This window comes from Solanum dulcamara, chromosome 12, assembly GCF_947179165.1.
Source record: "Solanum dulcamara chromosome 12, daSolDulc1.2, whole genome shotgun sequence".
Classification (NCBI taxonomy): Eukaryota; Viridiplantae; Streptophyta; class Magnoliopsida; order Solanales; family Solanaceae; genus Solanum; species Solanum dulcamara.
The window spans coordinates 3411986-3432750 of NC_077248.1; the positions used below are offsets into that span (position 1 = coordinate 3411986).

Sequence of the window (20765 nt, forward strand, 5' to 3'; positions counted from 1 at the left end):
AGACGTTCTACATCTAAATATTGTATTTTAGTAGGAGGTAATTTGGTGTCGTGGAAGTAAGAAACAGAGTGTGGTTGTTCGATCTAGTGCTGAAGCAGAATATCGAGCAATGGCTATAACAACTTGTGAGCTAGTTTGGATCAAACAGTTGCTGAGAGAACTAAAATTTTGAGAAACTGGTTATATGGAACTTGTGAGTGATAATCAAGCGGCCCTTTATATCGCATCAAATCTAGTGTTTCATGAGAGGACCAAACACATTGAGATTGATAGTCACTTTGTCAGAGAAAAGATACTTTCAGGAGATATTGTTATAAAGTTTGTGAAGTCAAGTGATCAACTTGCAGATATCTTCACCAAGTCCCTCACCTGTCGTCGTATTAATATATTTGTAACAAGCTAGATACATATGATTTGTATGCACCAGCTTGAGGAGGAGTGTTAGAATAAGAATAGGTGTACATAATCCTAGTTAGAATATGAATAAAAATATGAATAGTTTAAAGTATCCTACTTGGAAAAGGATTGTTTTATAGTGTCTATAAATAGGGTCTTTGCGTAATATTGTTCTTACACAATTCAATAATATTTTTCTCTAATATTTCTCCCAATATCTAATAAGGACTGAAAAAAATAAAGGACCGGTAGGAAGTTTTCTAGCTGTATTTGAGAAGTGAAACTTTTGAAGACCCGTGATACTGAACTCATGAAAAATAGGATTTACAGAAAATAATCAATGTCAATCACAGTGGACATGAATTCTGCAAAATGATTTGCCTTCCATTCAAAATGCATTTGAGGTCGTCATGGCATACTTCTTTAAAGTCAAGAGTTAATATGCTTAACTTCCCTTTCCTGGCAAGGGGTGTTCTCTTCACAATTATTTGGTTTGAAACGCTTCATTCTTGTACGTACATTCTCAAATATATATATCATGAAAATATATATATACTCTGATGGTATCAAAAATGAAGAGACAGTGCTTCACGAAACTGCTTAATACTATCAGAGTATAATCAAGAAGAAACTGTTTGATACCATCAAAGTATACTGACGTGTGTGCGAAATTGAAAGGGAGAAAGTGGGTAAAAAAGATAAATAATTTGGGTCATGAGTCTATTAAGATAAATAATTTGGGTTAGATCAAATTTGGGTAAATAGTTTCACAACTAGTCTATTTTGTATAGTTTTTCCTTATTTATTTTTATTTTAACTTCTTATGATTTTAGATGAATTAAATTTGCTTGAGAAAAAAGCTTATATGCATCTGAAAATAATATCATGTATTTAATAATTGTAAAGGCTTATCTGAATCAATTTATTTGTATCAAAATATCAATGACATGTATCTGATAACAATAGAATGCTGGTGAATTTTGAACAATATATACTAAAAGTAGGTATTAGATAATAGATTCACAATGTTATATTATACATCAATTCATGTATCTAATATATTTTTGTCAAGAAAACTATGTATTTGATACATAGTGTTGTATCTGGCAACTATTTAGATACGTGATAGCATGTGTATCTAATAGATAGCAATGTATCATAAGATTATATGTATTTAATACACGTAGAACTTGTCATGTATGTGTCTTTATCTGATACACGTATCTGATATATTTATAAAAAAAATTAGTTTATGATACACACACACACACACATATATATATATATATATAATAATAATAATAGTAATGTATCCGATTTAAGAGTACATGTATTTAGTATTTAACAATGTATCTAATTAAGAATATATGTATCTAGTATTTAGCAATGTATCTGATTAAGAATACATAATTTTGGCAAAATTCATACACATATCTAATTAATAATTTATGTATTTGATTAATAGTACATGTATCTGACAAACTTATACATGCGGAGCTGCTTAAATTACATGTTGTTTATGATCATATGTAGAAACTTTATTATTTCATGAAAAATTTACCTATCCATACATTTCGTATGAGTAGCTCGAAAAATGACAACATTATCAAGGATCTAAAGAAATTTTTTACCCGAGAACAATTTGTATTGTTCGATCATACATGATGCTTTGAAGTGTGCCTCAATATACCCAATTGCATATTTCAGGCACAAATGACTTGCTGCTTAATGATCAATGAGGTAGAGCAGGACCATCCAAATGTGTTTTGGATAGTGATAACGAAGATCTGCCCAAGCCAAATCACACCTTCATTTGGTGTATTTTGGTATGCATCTGTTATATATTTAGGCTCACGTATTTATTAATTTTATCATGTATCTGCTGTGTATCTTGTTTATGATGTACTTTTATGTAATAATTTCATATCATAATTTATGAAAATAATATAATATAAAAATTTAAATTGCATATAAAATTAAATTTCAATTTTAAATCAATTAAATTTGAAGTCTATTATATTTTCTTTTTATAATTCGATCTGGAATTTCTTTGTTTCTATATTTTCGATATATAAGTGAATCATAATTTAAAAAATTAAAATCATGCCCAAACGGACCGGATTTGGCCAGTTGTGCATCTACTAAACTTGTATGGTAGTATACGCCGTCAGCATCATACCTTCAATTTGTTTTTTCCCAATCAAAGAAGTTGCACGAGATCCAACGGCCCACACTATGGGAATATCATAAATAAATTCATAGTAATTTATTTGCAAATAGACGATCAATTTAGCTTCCTTTCTTCCCTCAATTCCTTTTTGACCTTTTCCCCACATAACAATTTTGTAAAAACGTAAAGGAGAAAAGGTCATATATGGTTTCTTGATCCAAAATTATCATCAAATTGTTGAATATTCACTTCATATTCAAAGGTAAATTTCAATACCCTTTTGTTTTCTTGTTTCTTCAGTTCCTTAAGACCCCTTTTTATTTGAATCTAAATTACTCAGTTTTCATGATGAATCAATGATGGGTTTTCGTCCTTTTCTTGTTTCTGTTGGTTTTTGATAACCCCCAGTAAGAGTATTGAGGAAAAGATTGAGAATTTCGGAACGTTTAGCTTACGTCTTAATTGGGTTTTGCTAATTTGGCAGTATTAATTGTAATGGTGCTAAAACTTGATTCTTAGTATAGCCAATGGTGTAATTAATGGTTTTGTATAGCTGAATTGGTCAGTTTTCATGATGAATCATTGATGGGTTTTGGTCCTTTTCTTGTTTCTGTTGGTTTTTGATAACCCCCAGTAAGAGTATTGAGGAAAAGATTGAGAATTTCGGAACGTTTAGCTTACGTCTTAATTGGGTTTTGCTAATTTGGCAGTATTAATTGTAATGGTGCTAAAACTTGATTCTTAGTATAGCCAATGGTGTAATTAATGGTTTTGTATAGCTGAATTGGTCAGTTTTCATGATGAATCATTGATGGGTTTTGGTCCTTTTCTTGTTTATGTTGGTTTTCGATAAGCCCCAGTAAGAGTATTGGATAAAAGATTAAAGCTTTTTGGAACGTTTAGCTTTTGTCTTAATTGGGTTTTGCTTATTTGGCAGTATTAATTGTATTGGTGCTGAAACTTGATTCTTAGTGGAGCCATTGGTGTTAATGGTTTTGTATAGCTGAATTGCTCAGTTTTCATGATGAATCATTGATGGGTTTTCGTCCTTATTCTGGTTCTGTTGGTTTTTGGTAAGCCCCAGTAAGAGTATTGGCGAAAAGATTGAAGCTTTTCGGAACGTTTAGCTTTTGTCTTAATTGGGTTTTGCTTATTTGGCAGTATTAATTGTATTGGTGCTGAAACTTGATTCTTAGTGGAGCCATTGGTGTTAATGGTTTTGTATAGCTGAATTGCTCAGTTTTCATGATGAATCATTGATGGGTTTTGGTCCTTTTCTTGTTCATGTTGGTTTTCGATAAGCCCCAGTAAGAGTATTGGCGAAAAGATTGAAGCTTTTCAGAACGTTTAGCTTTTGTCTTAATTGGGTTTTGCTTATTTGGCAGTATTAATTGTATTGGTGCTGAAACTTGATTCTTAGTGGAGCCATTGGTGTTAATGATTTGGTATAGTTTGGAGCTAGATTGAATTGGGGTCTTAGTTGCTAAGTTACTCGGTTTTTATGATGAATCATTGATGGGTTTTCGTCCTTTTCCTGTTTCTATTGGTTTGTGATAAACCCCAGGAAGAGTATTGGTGAAAAGATTAAGAATTTCGGAACTTACAGCTGTTGTCTTAATTGGGTTTTTCTCATTTGACAGTTTTTATGGTAATGATGCTAAAAGTTAATTCTCAGGAGAGCCAGTGGGTGTTAATGATTTGGTATAGTTTGGAGGTATTGATTTGGGGAATTAGCTGCTAAATTACTTAATTTTCATGATAAATCATCGATGGGTGTTCGTCCTTTTACTCAGTTCAATTGTAGCTTCTTCAGTACTTGCAGAAAGAGTTAATAGTACATTTGAAACATCTACTAGAGTGTTATTTCGTTTTGTTTCTTTATGATATTAAGGTGAACTAAGACAATATTAATTCATATTCCATGTGCTTATCAGAATATAAGGAACACCATCTTTGAACACAGTTTTATTTCTATATTCTTTTGTTTGTTTTTGGGTGTTCACTGCGGACATGATCCCATCATGCTCATACGAGTGAAGATGATCAAGTTGCAACTGAAATAGCTTTATTCAGTGCAGTTGCAACTTAATCATCTTTTTTGATGAAGTAAAGGATTTCATTAAAGAGCATCAGGGTGATGATTTAGTTGCAACTGCACTGAACAGAGCTATGTCAGTAGGAAAAAACTATGAATATGATTTATGTGGACACATAATCACTCGAGTTAAATATATGTGTGTGTAAAATGGTTCATCTAAAATTGCACTAAAGAGAAATTATGATTTTTGTGGATAGAAAGTCCTGTATTTGTAAAACTAGTTCTTATCTCAGTTCCATTCCACTTTAATTTGAACCAATTAGCAAAAGCTGCTGAAGACTTAAGTAGGGCATATGGTATATTTTAACCTCAGAAAAAAATTCACCAGCTAGTAATTAGTAAAACAGGAAATTCTAATAATCCCAAACAAAAGTTCTATAGGTTGCTCTTTATTTACTTTATTTTAGTTATTTTTGCGGTAGGATAAGGTCTGCGTACGCTCTACCCTCCCCAGATCCCACTTTGTGGGACTACATTGGGATGTTGCTGTTGTATTTCTTTTGAGAGTCTTCACTGAGCTTTGAGCTTAGCATCTGAATTGAGCTCATATTGTCAGTCTGAAGCCCAATAAAGGATGAGCATTGTAATTTGACAGCTTGCCATCTGCATAAAACATAACATCAATTGATAAAGGATTTGTCTTGGCTTACTGCCCGAACGGCCACCTCCTAAACTTTCACTAGTCATCGGGTTTGATTCATACCTGCTGCATTCATTCTCTTTATGATGCACACACTTCTAGAATGCTACCTTTCTCAAAAAATAAAATGATGCTCACACTTCCCATGTAGAACCCCTAAATTGTCTTAAGAAATAAATCACTGGGCATTAGAATGGAACTGGTCCAAATGGAGTAGAATGCAGTTTATATGACCTACTCCAACTGGTTGAGATTGAGGTGTGGTTGTTGCTCTTCTATTCAATACTAAATATAGAAGTTTCTCTTATGATATCTAGTAAGGATTGAAGAAAATAAAGGACCGGTAGGAAGTTTTCTAGCTGTATTTGAGAAGTGAAACTTTTGAAGACCCGTGATACTGAACTCATGAAAAATAGGATTTACAGAAAATAATCAATGTCAATCACAGTGGACATGAATTCTGCAAAATGATTTGCCTTCCATTCAAAATGCATTTGAGGTCGTCATGGCATACTTCTTTAAAGTCAAGAGTTAATATGCTTAACTTCCCTTTCTGTGCAAACTAGTCAAGAGTTAATATGCTTTTTTTTTAATAACAAGTAATAGCATGAATACATGATTACTACATTTACTTATTCAGAGTACACGCCTCAGATTTTTATTCTAGTTTTTTCACTTATGAGTATGAATATTTATATCTATTTACTTTACGTTAGGCACGTGCTTCAAATGAGACATTCTCAGGCAATATTGGGGTTATTCAGAGAGTTTGTTTAAAGCTCTAACAGCAAGCCTGGTTGACATCATTTTGGTGAAAGGTCAGATATATTTTCCTTGTATACCAACTTTGGAAGCTTTAGCATGTGCTTGACATTCTAGTTTGTAAGTGTTCCAAGATGTGCTTGTTCTGCTTTTCGTGCGGAGAAAACCTATTCACGTGCATGTGTGTTTGCATGAAATGTTTTCTTGGCTACATTAGGTATTGAATATGTTGTAAAACAGTTCCAAAGGTGTATAACATATTTGCTTTTCTAGATGACGAAGAATAATGGCTTACTTGTTATACCATGTCCTAGTTGGACTTATATTTCTATGCTCCTTCTGTTTCAACAGTCATTGTTGATTTGAGTTTTTGTCCTTTCAAATACGGACCATACGTGGCTTCCTAAGTTCCATCTAACTATATTTACTTTTTAGCTAAAAGGGTTCCCTTTCTTTCTTGATCGAGACTGACAGTCAGGGCCTTATTCTGGTTTCAGATTTTTATTCTTTTACTGGACTTCTGCTTTTTATAGCTAGTAAATATCAACTTCTAATATTCACTTTAGATTACATGAACTCAAACTTAAGAGTTATCTTTTTTATAACTTATACTTTGGGCCCAAGTTATGTGCGAGTGTTGACCAACCATCATGAAGTTTTATTTTTTTGTTGTTCTCTTCCACCTATGGGATTGCACTGGGTATGTTGTCTCTTCCACTTATTTATGCTCTGTTTAAATTACTTTTATTTGCAGCAACATTCCTTTTTTACACTCAAAAGCCTTGTTGTACAACATATTGGTTCCTTGTCTCTGCTTTTTGACGTCTATGGCGAGTTCCAAGCTTGTGCCCCCTTATGTTTGTCTCTCTTCTTTCCTTGTGTTCTTTACTTTTGGCTGCAGTGTAATATCTCTGAAGCACTTTGGTAGGGATGCTGATCGTATGTTGCATGTTTATAAAAGTCTCAGATGTTATTTGTAAAGATGTTTGCAGCTTAGGTTTTCCTTGCCAATGTCACTACTTGTCTTTTCGGAATTAACAATAAAAAATGTAGAAAATTAACTCATGGTGGAAATCAGTTCCAAGTTAAACTTCAAATGACCTACTCCCTTGTCCCAAACTGAATATCTTCCTCTATCATTAATATCGTCCTAAAACAATGTGCATCTTCTGAAAAGGAAATTTTCACCATTATTTTAAACCTTTAGACCCCCAAATTGTTTGGGAGTGACGCGTGTTTGTTGTTGATTTTACACCAAAATAAAATATTATATGGAACCGACCTCTATTATTCCAAAAACAACCTTTCTCTTTTGTGTTCCTATGTATTCCTCGATAACAAAATAGCCACCCACATACAATGCTTGATTTTGGATTGGGTCGTTACGAATTGTATCAAATCAGACTTGGGTATTTAATTTGGTCATAGAGCTTATTAGGTATCCTTTTTATAATTTGGATAAGAGTCAGAAGAGATGTTCGATTTTCATTTTTTGTATATTTTGCCTAAGATGCAATTTTGACTTCTCAGGTTAGAATGGCATCGTCTGCTGACTCATGGATGCGAGAATTTAATGAAGCATCCAAACTTGCGGATGAAGTCAATTCTATGATTTCTGCGAAGAGCTCTTTGCTCTCTTCCGGACCTGAATCACAACGTCATTTATCGGCAGCTCGGAGAAAGATCACTATATTAAAGACAAGGCTTGATACTCTCCAGTCACTTCTGCCAACGCTCCCGAGCAAGCAGCCTTTGTAAGAAAACTGTATAAAGACTTCTATATGGGTTTTGACGATAGTATATAAAATTGTCTTTCAATTTAGTATGATTTCTTTCTAAAGTACTCACAATTAAACCGAAAGATGGCAAATTAATGTTTTCATGCTGCTTCAAATATTTACTTCAGCATTTGTGATCCTTCGCAACATTTGGTGTTATTCACTTGGCAATAATGCTTTTGAATGTGTAAAAAGGTGGATGTAATCAATGTCTTGAAGCTTGTTACCACATAATGCAAGTTCTTTTCTGTGTGTTGTCTAACAACTGTTGCAAGCTGTGATAGATTGAAATGATTCTTTACTTGTAAACAGAACCAAAAAGGAGATGAAACGTCGTCATGACATGCTTGATAATATGATTACGAAAGCTAATCAGATGGCAACTACACTCAACATGAATAACCTTGCAAATAGGGATAGCTTGCTCGGCCCAGAAACTAAGCGACCTGATGTTATCAGTAGGGCAACTGGTCTTGACAATCAGGGTCTTGTAGGTTTTCAACGACAAGTTATAAAAGGCATGTCCTCATACACTAGGAATCGACATGCTCTTTTCTTGTTTCTTTTGAAAAACTTAGTTGATGTGGTTGTCTTTTGATTTATATTTAAAACAGAGCAGGACGAGGATCTTGATAAATTGGAGGAGACAGTGATAAGCACAAAACATGTTGCGTTAGCAATCAACGAGGAGCTCAACCTACATACTGCACTACTGGTGAGTGTTGTAACTGCAAAAAGTTTCATTATTTGACCTTGAAAACATCTCTATCACCTGAACTTTTATGGGTTCATCCAACTCTATCACTATATTTTAGCGGTATAATGTTTATCTCATATGCAGGATAACTTAGATTACCACGTTGATACAACAAACTCCCGTCTTCAGGTATTGCTTGTTTTCAATATCCTTCAAATTGACTTTTTTTTGGGCTGCGTTGGGTCTTAAGAAGTGGACTCTCTGATTTTGTCGCGCCCAAGCTAATGTGATTTTTCATTGTCCTTTTAAACAGAGGGTGCAAAGGAAATTGGCATTTTTGAATAAACGCACAAAAGGTGGCTGTACTTGGTTGTGCCTTTTGGTCATATTCATCGTTATTCTAGCTGTTGTCATCTTCCTGTTGGTAAAGTACTTGTGATAATCCACGACGATAAAGTTTCATCCGATTCTTCTATTTTTCATTGTTGGCTACAAGAGAAGCCAATATGTTGCATTCCTCTTGCAACTTCTTCATTCAGCTTCAAAAGTTCTAGCTATACAAGGATTACAGATTTGTCCTGCATTCGTTATGAAAGTATGTGTTATACATGTCTTGTGTTTTTCACGTAATGCGATAGATCTTTTAATTTCAGAAGAAAGAAAACTCTGCCATGGATACAGTAGTGATTGTAGAGAAGTCTTGTGAACACTTGAAAAGTTTATGGTGCAATGCCTTTTTTTCCAGGCTTATACTGATTATCGTTACTGCAATCAGTAATTTTACTACAAAACTATTTCACAGTTTATTTATGACATTGTTTTGGTGTTATTCACTTGGCAATAATGCTTTTGAATGTGTAAGGATCAGAGGAACATCAATGTAGCAAGGAACCTCGATTTGAGCTCTCGTGGCCTCACTCAATCCTACAGCTAGAAACTTGAGTCGAAGTGCTGCAAAGGAGCAAAGAAACCACTTCTTGTAATCAAAGTATAAACCCCACGTATCACAAGGAGGGATGAATTCACTTCAATGGTTTGTAGTCCCTTTTTGGACCTATAGTCAATAAGCAAACATGAGTGCGCATGGTACAATTAGATCTCGATATAACAATCATTCTCTATAACAACATGTCACTATTACAGCTAAGTATTTTGGAATTATTTTTGCATATTATGTTAAAATTATAACTCTATAATGATATTTTATTACGGCAATTGAAAAATATCTAGATAAATGATGCCGCCATAGAGAGATTAAATTGCTATTATGCTAGATCTCCTGAAAAAAAGAAAAAAGAAATAAAAACATTCAAATGCCAGCCAGGGATCTCATGGTCTAATTTGAGGCGGTTTTTTTTTTCTTCTAAAAAATAACTAAACTAATTAAGTCGGTTGTAAAATGTTCAAATTAAATCATTAAGTCAATTTTTGGTTCATTCTTGTCAATTTTGTCGAAAGTCTATAAAAAAGGTGGGATGCTCATGACGTGTACGTTTTGAATGAACCAAATTCAATAACAAAAAAGTGTAGCATGCTATTTATCAAGACATTTTGACTATAAATGAATTAAATAAGGATGATTAATTAAAAAACACAAACTACAATTTATTAAAACATGAAATAAATTTCCGTAATCATCAAACTAGAATAAAGATAAAGACTTATACTGCGAATCAAAAGTTGAAAAGATTAATACATACCGTAGAATTTTATGTATAAATATACCTATAATTAAAATTTTGAACAGGCACTTGTATAATCACTTCAATTGAGTTTTGTTATTATTATTATTTAAAATCAAAATTAAATCAAATGATTTTCAAAATTAATGTAATTAAATTCAAGTAAACAAAATTATTTTTTTCCATTTGCTTCAACTTTCCCAGTTGGTAGTGGGCTGGATAGTCCATAACCCAGCCCGACCCTGTCCTGCCCTGGAAACTTCCATATTCGAAATATATCGCATTTGGCTTCTCCACAAATTCCTAAAACCCCACCACCCCCACTTCACATCGCCGGCGACGAACAGTTCAGGTATTCTTCTTTTCCCTCTGTAAATTGGAATTTAAATCCCTAGATTTGTTTATATTGCTATTAGATTCAAATTGATTTGATAGTTTGTTCAATTTTCCAGCTTGTTTGGTGGTATAAATCTTCAGTTAGGGTTAGGGTTAGGGATTTTGAAGTTTTGAGTGTTGCGAGGAATAGTTGGTTGAAGCATATTGTAAAAATGGATGATGAGATTCAGAAAACGCAAGAGGAGAGGAAGAAGATGGAGCAGCAGCTCGCTTCTATGAATACGGTGACGTTTGATACTGAATTCTATAGTTCGAATAAATTTGAGGGTTATGAGAAATCCATTCCGGTGAATGATGATGATGATACTTTTGATACGGAGAATGAGGTTGCTAGGAAGATGGCGTCTTTTACTGCCCCGAAGCAGTTCTTTAAGGAGGTTCCACGGGGTGCAGGGGAAGAGGATGAGCCGAGTGGGTTTAATAAGCCGAGTAAGATTATTGATAGGGAGGATGATTATAGGAGGAGGAGGTTGAATAGGGTGATTTCTCCTGAGAGGAATGATCCATTTTTGGATAAGACTCCAGGGCCGGAAGTGAGGACGTATGCAGATGTTATGAGGGAGGAGGCTTTGAAGAGGCAGAAGGAAGAGTTGATGAAGGAGATTGCGAAGAAGAAGAAGGAAGAGCAGGAAAAAGCAGCGGATAAGAAGGAGGAGGTTGAGAAGCCAGCTCAGAAGAGGAGGAATAGGTGGGACCAATCTCAGGATGAGGGTGGTGTGAAGAAGGCGAAAACTGTTTCAGATTGGGACATGCAAGACTCGACTCCTGGGATTGGAAGGTGGGATGCAACCCCGACGCCTGGCAGGGTTGGTGATGCAACTCCCTCTGTCAAGAAGAATAGATGGGATGAGACACCCACGCCTGGTAGGGTTGCTGATTCAGATGCTACCCCTGCTGGTGGTGCTACTCCAGGTGCAACCCCTGCTGGTATGTCTTGGGATGCTACACCGAAGTTGGCAGGGCTTGCTACCCCAACACCTAAAAGACAAAGGTCAAGGTGGGATGAGACTCCAGCCACTATGGGAAGTGCAACTCCCATGTCAGGTGCTACCCCGGCAGCAGCTTACACACCGGGTGTTACTCCTGTTGGGGGTGTTGAACTAGCTACACCAACCCCTGGTGCCATTAATTTGCGTGGTCCGGTTACTCCTGAACAATACAATTTGATGAGGTGGGAGAAGGACATTGAAGAGAGAAATCGGCCCTTAACTGATGAGGAACTTGACTCAATGTTTCCTCAGGAAGGTTATAAGATTTTGGATCCTCCAGCATCCTATGTTCCCATTAGAACACCCGCCAGGAAGCTTCTTGCCACACCAACTCCTATAGGGACTCCGCTGTACTCTATTCCAGAGGAAAATCGGGGTCAACAGTTTGATGTACCAAAAGAAATGCCAGGTGGTTTGCCATTTATGAAGCCTGAGGATTACCAGTATTTTGGTTCTTTGTTGAACGAGGAAGATGAAGAGGGGTTGTCTCCTGACGAACAGAAGGAGCGAAAAATTATGAAGCTTTTGCTCAAGGTTAAAAATGGCACACCCCCTCAGAGGAAAACTGCTTTGAGACAGCTCACTGATAAGGCCAGAGAATTTGGTGCTGGGCCCTTATTCAATCGAATTCTGCCATTGCTCATGCAACCTACACTGGAAGACCAAGAAAGGCACTTGCTGGTTAAAGTTATTGATAGGGTACTCTATAAATTGGATGAATTGGTTCGCCCATATGTGCACAAGATTCTTGTCGTGATCGAACCTCTGTTGATTGATGAAGATTATTATGCTCGTGTTGAAGGGAGGGAAATCATATCTAATCTTAGCAAGGCAGCTGGTTTGGCGACTATGATTGCTGCCATGCGTCCAGATATTGACAACATTGATGAATATGTCAGGAACACAACTGCTCGAGCTTTTAGCGTTGTTGCATCTGCACTTGGTATTCCTGCTCTGCTTCCATTCTTGAAGGCAGTTTGTCAGAGTAAGAAGTCTTGGCAGGCTCGTCATACAGGTATTAAAATTGTTCAGCAGATTGCTATTCTTATTGGTTGTGCTGTTCTTCCACATTTGAGGTCTTTGGTGGAAATTATTGAACATGGTCTTAATGATGAGAACCAGAAAGTGAGGACCATTACAGCTCTTTCTCTGGCTGCCCTTGCTGAAGCTGCTGCACCATATGGTATTGAGAGTTTTGATTCCGTTTTGAAGCCCTTGTGGAAGGGTATTAGATCACACCGCGGCAAGGTTTTGGCTGCCTTTTTAAAGGCTATAGGTTTCATCATTCCTCTTATGGATGCTGTATACGCCAGCTACTATACCAAAGAAGTTATGGTTGTCCTTATTCGTGAGTTTCAATCACCTGACGAGGAGATGAAGAAAATTGTGCTGAAAGTGGTGAAGCAGTGTGTGAGTACAGAAGGTGTGGAGCCGGATTACATCCGCAATGACATTCTTCCAGAGTTTTTCAGAAACTTCTGGGTTAGAAGAATGGCTTTGGACCGCAGAAACTACAAGCAGCTTGTTGAAACCACTGTGGAGATAGCAAACAAAGTTGGTGTTGCTGATATAGTTGGGAGAATTGTTGAAGACTTGAAAGATGAGAGTGAACCATACAGGAGAATGGTCATGGAGACTATTGAGAAGGTGGTTGCAAATCTTGGTGCATCTGATATTGATTCTCGATTAGAAGAGCTGTTAATTGATGGGATCCTTTATGCCTTCCAAGAGCAAACCAGCGACGATGCGAATGTGATGCTCAACGGATTTGGTGCTGTTGTAAATGCCCTTGGCCAAAGAGTTAAGCCATACCTTCCTCAGATTTGTGGTACCATAAAATGGCGACTGAACAACAAGAGTGCCAAGGTGAGACAGCAAGCTGCAGATCTGATATCCAGAATTGCCGTAGTTATGAAGCAGTGTGGGGAAGAACAACTAATGGGTCATCTTGGTGTTGTCTTGTACGAATACTTGGGAGAAGAATACCCAGAGGTTTTGGGATCTATATTGGGGGCTCTCAAGGCTATTGTGAATGTTATTGGTATGACTAAAATGACTCCTCCAATTAAGGACTTGCTTCCTCGGTTGACACCTATTTTGAAGAATCGTCATGAGAAAGTCCAGGAGAATTGTATTGATCTGGTTGGTCGTATTGCAGACCGTGGTGCTGAATTTGTTCCTGCTAGGGAGTGGATGAGAATTTGTTTTGAGCTTCTTGAGATGCTTAAAGCGCACAAGAAAGGTATCCGCCGAGCAACAGTGAACACATTTGGGTATATTGCTAAAGCCATTGGACCTCAGGATGTGCTTGCAACATTGTTGAACAATCTTAAGGTGCAGGAACGTCAGAACCGTGTCTGTACCACTGTCGCAATTGCTATTGTTGCAGAAACCTGTTCTCCCTTTACAGTCCTGCCTGCCTTGATGAATGAATACCGCGTGCCTGAGCTTAATGTCCAGAATGGTGTCTTGAAATCCCTCTCCTTCCTTTTCGAGTACATTGGAGAAATGGGCAAGGACTATATATATGCTGTAACTCCATTACTTGAAGATGCTCTCATGGACAGAGATCTTGTACATAGGCAGACTGCTGCCTCTGCTGTGAAGCACATGGCTCTTGGAGTTGCTGGTCTTGGATGTGAAGATGCACTTGTCCACCTTTTGAACTATGTCTGGCCAAACATTTTCGAGACTTCTCCACATGTGATCAACGCAGTCATGGAAGCCATTGAAGGAATGAGGGTTGCACTGGGAGCAGCCGTAGTCCTTAACTATTGTCTACAGGGATTGTTCCATCCGGCAAGGAAGGTTAGGGAAGTTTACTGGAAGATATACAACTCCCTCTATATTGGCGCCCAGGATGCCCTTGTAGCTTCTTATCCTATTCTGGAAGATGATGAAAACAATGTCTACAGTAGGCCCGAGCTAAACATGTTTATTTAGATATTTGCCTCTTATATTTGCTTTGCCATTTTTAGGCGTTTTCCTGTTCCCGCACGATGAAGTAGCATCTCTTGTTTTCTGCTAGACACTTGTGTTGGCAGCTTGATGTTCAGGTTGTATTCATGGCATAAGCTGTTCTTAGAGATGATGTATCTTATATTCTAAATTGCACGATAGACTTGTTCCCTGTTTCCTGCTTTTTCCCCCCTTCCTAAATATATTTGCTTAGCTTTCATCTGAACAAGGAATAATAAGAGTTTGTATGAACTATGAAGTGTTTTTGGGTTTGTCCTGATTTTGGTTATGTTGGCTGATTTCGTCTTGCAAGTGTGCTGACTAACACACTAAAATTCATGGCTTTTCCTCTTATGGCTGTTCGGAGGCCGGGAGCAGCTACTTGTCTGGACTGATTGTAAAGAAAGAAAATAACAGGCCGCTAGAAAAAGGGTTCCATATTCAACTCTCTTTTCGTTTTTCCCGACTTGAACCTAGCTTTCCCCTAATGCCTCCAGAACTTAAATAACTTTTATCACTTACTCTAAAATACTAAGTATTTTGTTTCAAACTAAACTTTCATCTAATATTCTTAATATTTATTTCCACGATCACTAATATCATGTATAAAACAAAATAGCTTCTTAAACACAAACATTTCCTATTCAATAGGACATATCAAGGATTACATAATTTGCTACAAAAGGAGTGGATTTAGAGTTCGAAATTTAAAAATATAGAAATTAGGTGTCAATAAAAGTGGTAAAAAAAATCACACCATCACGACTTTTCTTTTGTTTTAATGGTGTCAATAAAAGTTTCGTGTATAAAAAAAGGGATTATTTTTACATAATCTACCTATAACAAAGTGGTAAAAAAATCACACCATCACGACTTTTCTCTTGTTTTAATGGTGTCAATAAAAGTTTCGTGCACAATAAATATGAGTAGATTGTTTTTTATTTATAAATTCATGGTATTTGAGTTAATTTACACTGATATGGACTAATCTCACGAAATATTTTTTTGGGGTAGAATTTCACAAAATATTTATTATCTTCTACTAATTTCACGACATTATTACAAAGTGGGCAACTTCATCAATACGGTAAAAAATTAAGTTGTCAATATAAATAATTTGAGATAATTATATTTAAAAATTACGACAGATAATTTGAGACGGAGAGTGAGATATTGGACCATGGTGTAATAGATAGGTAAAGGTATTACAAATTGTTTATCTTCTAGTTTTCAAGCCCGTTCTTATAAACTGTTTTCGATTTTTTTGAGTGTTTGACTGATCAATTTAAAGTCATTTTGTTCTTAAAATAAGTCTCCATAAATAATTAAATTTATTTGAATAGATTTATTTTAAGCAATTATAAATTGAAAACAACTTATAAATCAAAAAAAAAGTTTAGCTACACTAACTTTTTTTTTTCTAACTTATAAACAATTTTCAAACTTATAAATTCCTTAAATAAGTGCATCCAAATATGCTCTTCATCATTCATATATATTGCTGTAATACTCTTCTTATCCAGAAAAACAAACTTAAAACTGGAGAGATGGCTCTCCTTATCTTCACTACAACAACTCCCTCTGTTCTTCTCTCCTCTCACTCTTCACAAGCTTCTGCATTCCCTGCTTCTCTATGTAAGTATTATTGCTTAACATTCTTGAATGATACTCTCTATCTGTGTTATTTGGGATTTTGATTTGGGGGTAATTCTTGTAAACGGGATTTCGAGTTATGGGTCTCTAATTTTCATTATGGTTGACTGTGTTGTACTTTGATTAATCGGTATATGTTGTTAATATTCTGTTCTTGTTTGAGGAGTTTTCAATTTAGGTGTTCGAGCTGGATTTTGGGGTTTTCTTGCTTCTGGTTTTTCTATTTCCGAAACTTTAGTTGTTTCCTTGCTATGTATGTAGTTTGGGATGACCACCTTTTTTGCTGATTTGGGTGCCCAAAAAAGGGAAATGTGAGACCCATGTAAGCATTATTGCTTAACATTCTCCATTGAATACTCTGCAAGTGTGCTATCTGTGTTGTTTGAGATTTTGATTTCGGGGTAATTCTTGAGACCTTGTTAAGGGATTTCGAGTTCTGGGTTTTGCTTTGAATTAGTTTAATTTCATTATAGTAGACTGCGTGTTGGCCTTTTGGTTACTCAGTATATGTTGTTGAGATTTCTGTTCTTTTTTGAGAGGGTTTGTTTAGGTGTTCAAGCTGGATTTTTTTTGTTTCCCATTTGGATGCCGGAAAGGAACATGTTAGGCTTTTGTTATCATGTTTGCATTGCTCGCCCATGTAAGCATTATTGCTTAACATTCTCGAATGGATACTCTGCAAGTGTGATCTCTGTGTTGTTTGAGATTTTGATTTCGGGGTAATTCTTGAGACCTTGTTAAGGAATTTTGAGTTCTGGGTTTTGCTTTGAATTAATTAAATTCCATTATAGTAGACTGTGTGTTGTCCTTTGGTTACTCAGTATATGTTGTTGAAATTTCTGTTCTTGTTCAAGAGGGTTTGAATTTAGGTGTTCAAGCTGGAATTTTTTTGTTTCCCATTTGGGTGCCGGAAAGTAACATCTGTTTTATTATCATGTTTTCATAATTATTTAGAGAACCCTTGAAATTGAAATGAACCTGAATAGAGCGAATGGGTACACAGGATTTGTGTAGCTGAACTCAACTAATTTGGGGTTAAGGGCAGTTGATTGGGGGAGCCGGCGAGGGAAAGGGGTTGGGGAGGTGGGTGGGTGGGGGTGGGTGGGGGGCGCAAATCAGGACCTTCATTTTGCATTATATTTGATTTTAACTTGTCCGTTACGATTTGAGGTAATGTGTGCCTTTTATTGATTCCGATTAATTAAGTCTATCTCTTTTCTAGTGATGCACTGTTCTTTTAGGTATTCCATCAAAAATAGTATATTCATTTATGCGCACATATTGCACTTGACTATTCCAAACATAGGATATTCATGGATCTCTTGATTTGAGAAATCAAAATAGGAGGCTCGAACCATTATTTTGACTTCTTGTCAAATTTGATGAAAATTGGTTAATCATACATTTCATTATAATTCTATGAAAGTTGACAGATAAGTCACCCTTACTGCCACTCAATAGAACCGTACATAGACATGAGATTTTCACCTCATATGGCTCCTCTTTCAATGTTCTTTTTTTCTCCTCTTTTTGTTTGTTCTTATGTAGACTCTAGAATCTTCAATTCTCCCTCTTTTCCTGCCAATTTCGAAAAAATGGTTTAATCAGTCCAGAGAAATCAAAAGAGAAAAGAAGGAGAGAGGTTATTTTGCCGGGAAAAAGGGGGGAAGGCATTCAGAATGCATGAGCTTACATTGAATAGGAAGTATTACTCATACAAACGTAGGTGACTGATGGAAAGTCTATATCTAGGATAAAATGGGTTGAAAAGCAGGACATGGAGTTGGAGTACTTATTTTCAAATATGTATCGATTCTTGAAAACTGGAAAGGAAAAATAAAATACAAAATGTGTGCTCAATTGTCTTCTTGGTTGCTCATGTGACCACACTCTAAAAGGTCCTGAATGTTGTAATCTATTTTGTATTAGCCTCCAGGTTCTGCAACAATCATATTACTCTGACACCTAAGTCTTATGCCATTGGTAATATTCGAGCACCTTTTATCTTCAAAAGGAGAGATGCATTGATTGCTCAGGCTGCTGCAGACGTTGATAGTGTTGGTTCTGATAACCCTGAGCCTTCACCAGAAAAAAATGAGGAAAGTGTGCCTGTTGAGAATCTCCCCCTGGAGTCTAAGCTTCAGCAAAAGCTTGAACAGAAGATGAAAATGAAGTTGGCAAAGAAGATTAGACTACGAAGGAAGAGACTTGTTAGGAAGCGCCACCTAAGGAAGAAAGGGAGATGGCCACCTTCAAAGATGAAGAAGAATAAGAATGTCTAGGCTTAACCTGAAATGTATTGCAAGTTTATCTGTTTTGCTGTATTCTTTATAATATCGAAATACTGTAATCTGTGAGATCATTTTCTTCAATCTGTACCTGATGCTTTATGAAATTAATTAGATTTTTTTCCGATTTGTTTCTTGTTTTTTGATGGAATATGTTAGTTGAACTATTTTTGATGTTGATTCACAAAGTTTCCACTTTCCATGGGAATATATTTCATGTAGAGTCATTCTTCATTTTCTGTTGTGGAGTTCCCTTTGCTGCCCTTGGCCTTCTGCTTTGTTTTGGAGGCTATGTATAATCGATTGGAGGTTCTAGCGGAAAGATAGCTTCAGCCTAATGCTCTCCTTTCTCTTCTGTTCCTAAATTTACGATGTTTAGCTCGTTGAAAAGTTCTAGGGATAAAATGAGTGCTCCCTCTTTTCTGGGGTTATCCTTCTCATTGTCACCACTAAACTAAGGGAGGGGACAAAAGAAGTTGAATTTTCATACTGTGTGTAATTTTTCATTGAGTCTCCAACAAGCTTGATGACCGGAGAGTATAAGGAATTGGAACATCCTGTTACGCACATTGGTCGCTCTGGAAATTGGTACTAACTGTCCCAGAACTTTGGTCTAATGGCACAGTGCGCTATGAATGAGTTAAATGCATGGTAGACAAAAGCCTAGTAATTAAACTGGGAAGAATAGAGGAACAGATTTTGTCTTCTGGTTCTGGATGCATATTGCAGTTTTTGGTAGCCTTACATACCTGGAACTTGAAGAAAAATCGGAAGTTGAAAACCTCTCTTGAAGAACTCGAACCCTAGCCTTTCTCCTCTTCTCCAAATCCTCTCTCTCAATTAGTCTAAGTGTTAATGAGAGTCTAGGTATTTAGGATACTGATAAGAAACTTAATTTAATCCTAAAATGTCAGAGGTTTAATTTGGAAAGGGTGGAAAAAGACACGAATACCCTTCATAAAATCGACTCTGGCCGTCTACGGATCAGTTCTACATAATTTCAGGAAAATATTAGAGGTGACTATAATGGCCGCTAATGCCAAATTTCAGCATAACTATTAGTAGCGACTTTCATAATTGATTAGTGGCGACTGTATAACTCTTCGTGGCGACTATAGTTGCTGCTAATGCAACAATTAAGTTTTTTTTTAGTGGCGCTAAACTAAATTTCAGCATAACTATTAGTGGCGAAATGTGTTAGTCTTTAGTGGCGACTAAAGTTGCTGCTAATGCAATATTTCAGCATGACTATTAGTGGCGTCTACAGTTGCCGCTAATGCTAGATTTTGGCATAACTATTATTGGCGATTTGTATACCTTTTAGTGGTGATTATAGTTGCTGCTAATGCCAAATTTCAGCAAACTATTAGATACATTTCGGTCATTAACATTAGTGAAATACGTGAAAATGCGGAAAGAGAGGGATTCGAACCCTCGGTAAACAAGAGCCTACATTAGTAGCGAGTTTTATAGTTAGTAGCAACTGTTGTTGCCGTTAATGCCATATTTCGGCATAACTATTAGTGGCAACTTATATACTTTTTAGTGGCGACTATAGTTGCAGCTAATGCCAAATTTCAACAGACTATTAGCGGCAACTTTTATAGCCTTTTTTTATAACTAAGAATGTATTCTATATGTCAGTTACCATCTCCAAGATGGAGATTTTGCAAGTTGATTATAACTCAAAATTTTACTAATTTATTTCTTGAAATGCATTTAATTTGAAATTATAACTCAAAATTTATGATGTATAAATTTTTGTAAGGAGAGTTTTCTACATAAAGGTGTATGATGCATGTGGCGAATTGGCGATGCATGAAAGAAATGTAAGTTCCATAATTATGACTAAGTACTTTTTTCTTCAAAATCTGATGTTACTTGGTGAATACTGAGCTTATTTAACTAACTATGATTAGTACTCTAAGTTAGATAAGTAGTTAAGAGGTAGGGGAGGGGGATTACAAGGTGAATAATCGAACCCTCAACAACAAGGCGAAAGTTCAGATAGCCAACCAACTAACTAATTATCTAAGCTATTTAGAGTCTTAAGGAGTCTACTTTTTAAAATTTATTTTGTGTTACATATTTTGCAGGACCTTTCTGAAATATTCCATCAAAATTTTGTCGCTGATATCTCATTTGGAAAAAGAGAGGCAACAAACTGGAAATGATGTAGCAAGAATTTTTTGATTATTCGGATCTCAAAAGAACAAAGATTTCATATGAAAACTAAAAGGTGTAAGGCATTGCAAAGA

The 20765-nt window shown here is 36.0% G+C and overlaps 3 protein-coding genes across 5 annotated transcripts; all 3 read left to right on the forward strand.

Moving 5' to 3' along the window:
- The first annotated feature begins 2560 nt into the window (after positions 1 to 2560).
- LOC129877154 (syntaxin-51-like) lies at positions 2561 to 9354 on the forward strand. 3 transcript variants are annotated; one of them, XM_055952638.1, is made up of 7 exons: positions 2561 to 2828; positions 6021 to 6122; positions 7597 to 7820; positions 8157 to 8362; positions 8459 to 8559; positions 8686 to 8730; positions 8855 to 9354. In XM_055952638.1, exons 3-7 carry the CDS (start codon positions 7603 to 7605, stop codon positions 8978 to 8980), a joined length of 696 nt encoding a protein of 231 aa, XP_055808613.1. In that variant the 5' UTR covers positions 2561 to 2828; positions 6021 to 6122; positions 7597 to 7602; the 3' UTR covers positions 8981 to 9354. The 3 variants fall into 3 exon arrangements, with proteins under 3 accessions (XP_055808613.1, XP_055808615.1, XP_055808614.1); XM_055952639.1 differs by lacking the exon at positions 2561 to 2828 and adding an exon at positions 3541 to 3639; XM_055952640.1 differs by lacking the exon at positions 6021 to 6122 and having other exon boundaries at positions 2612 to 2828.
- Positions 9355 to 10476: 1122 nt separating this feature from the next.
- On the forward strand, positions 10477 to 14742 carry LOC129875879 (uncharacterized). The gene is made up of 2 exons (XM_055951104.1): positions 10477 to 10575; positions 10676 to 14742. Exon 2 carries the CDS (start codon positions 10772 to 10774, stop codon positions 14549 to 14551), a length of 3780 nt encoding a protein of 1259 aa, XP_055807079.1. The 5' UTR covers positions 10477 to 10575; positions 10676 to 10771; the 3' UTR covers positions 14552 to 14742.
- Positions 14743 to 16053: 1311 nt separating this feature from the next.
- On the forward strand, positions 16054 to 18634 carry LOC129877601 (50S ribosomal protein 5 alpha, chloroplastic-like). Its single transcript, XM_055953125.1, has 2 exons — positions 16054 to 16201; positions 18149 to 18634. The coding sequence occupies exons 1-2, from the start codon at positions 16114 to 16116 to the stop codon at positions 18499 to 18501; spliced, it is 441 nt and encodes a 146-aa protein (XP_055809100.1). The 5' UTR covers positions 16054 to 16113; the 3' UTR covers positions 18502 to 18634.
- The last annotated feature ends 2131 nt before the right edge of the window (positions 18635 to 20765 follow it).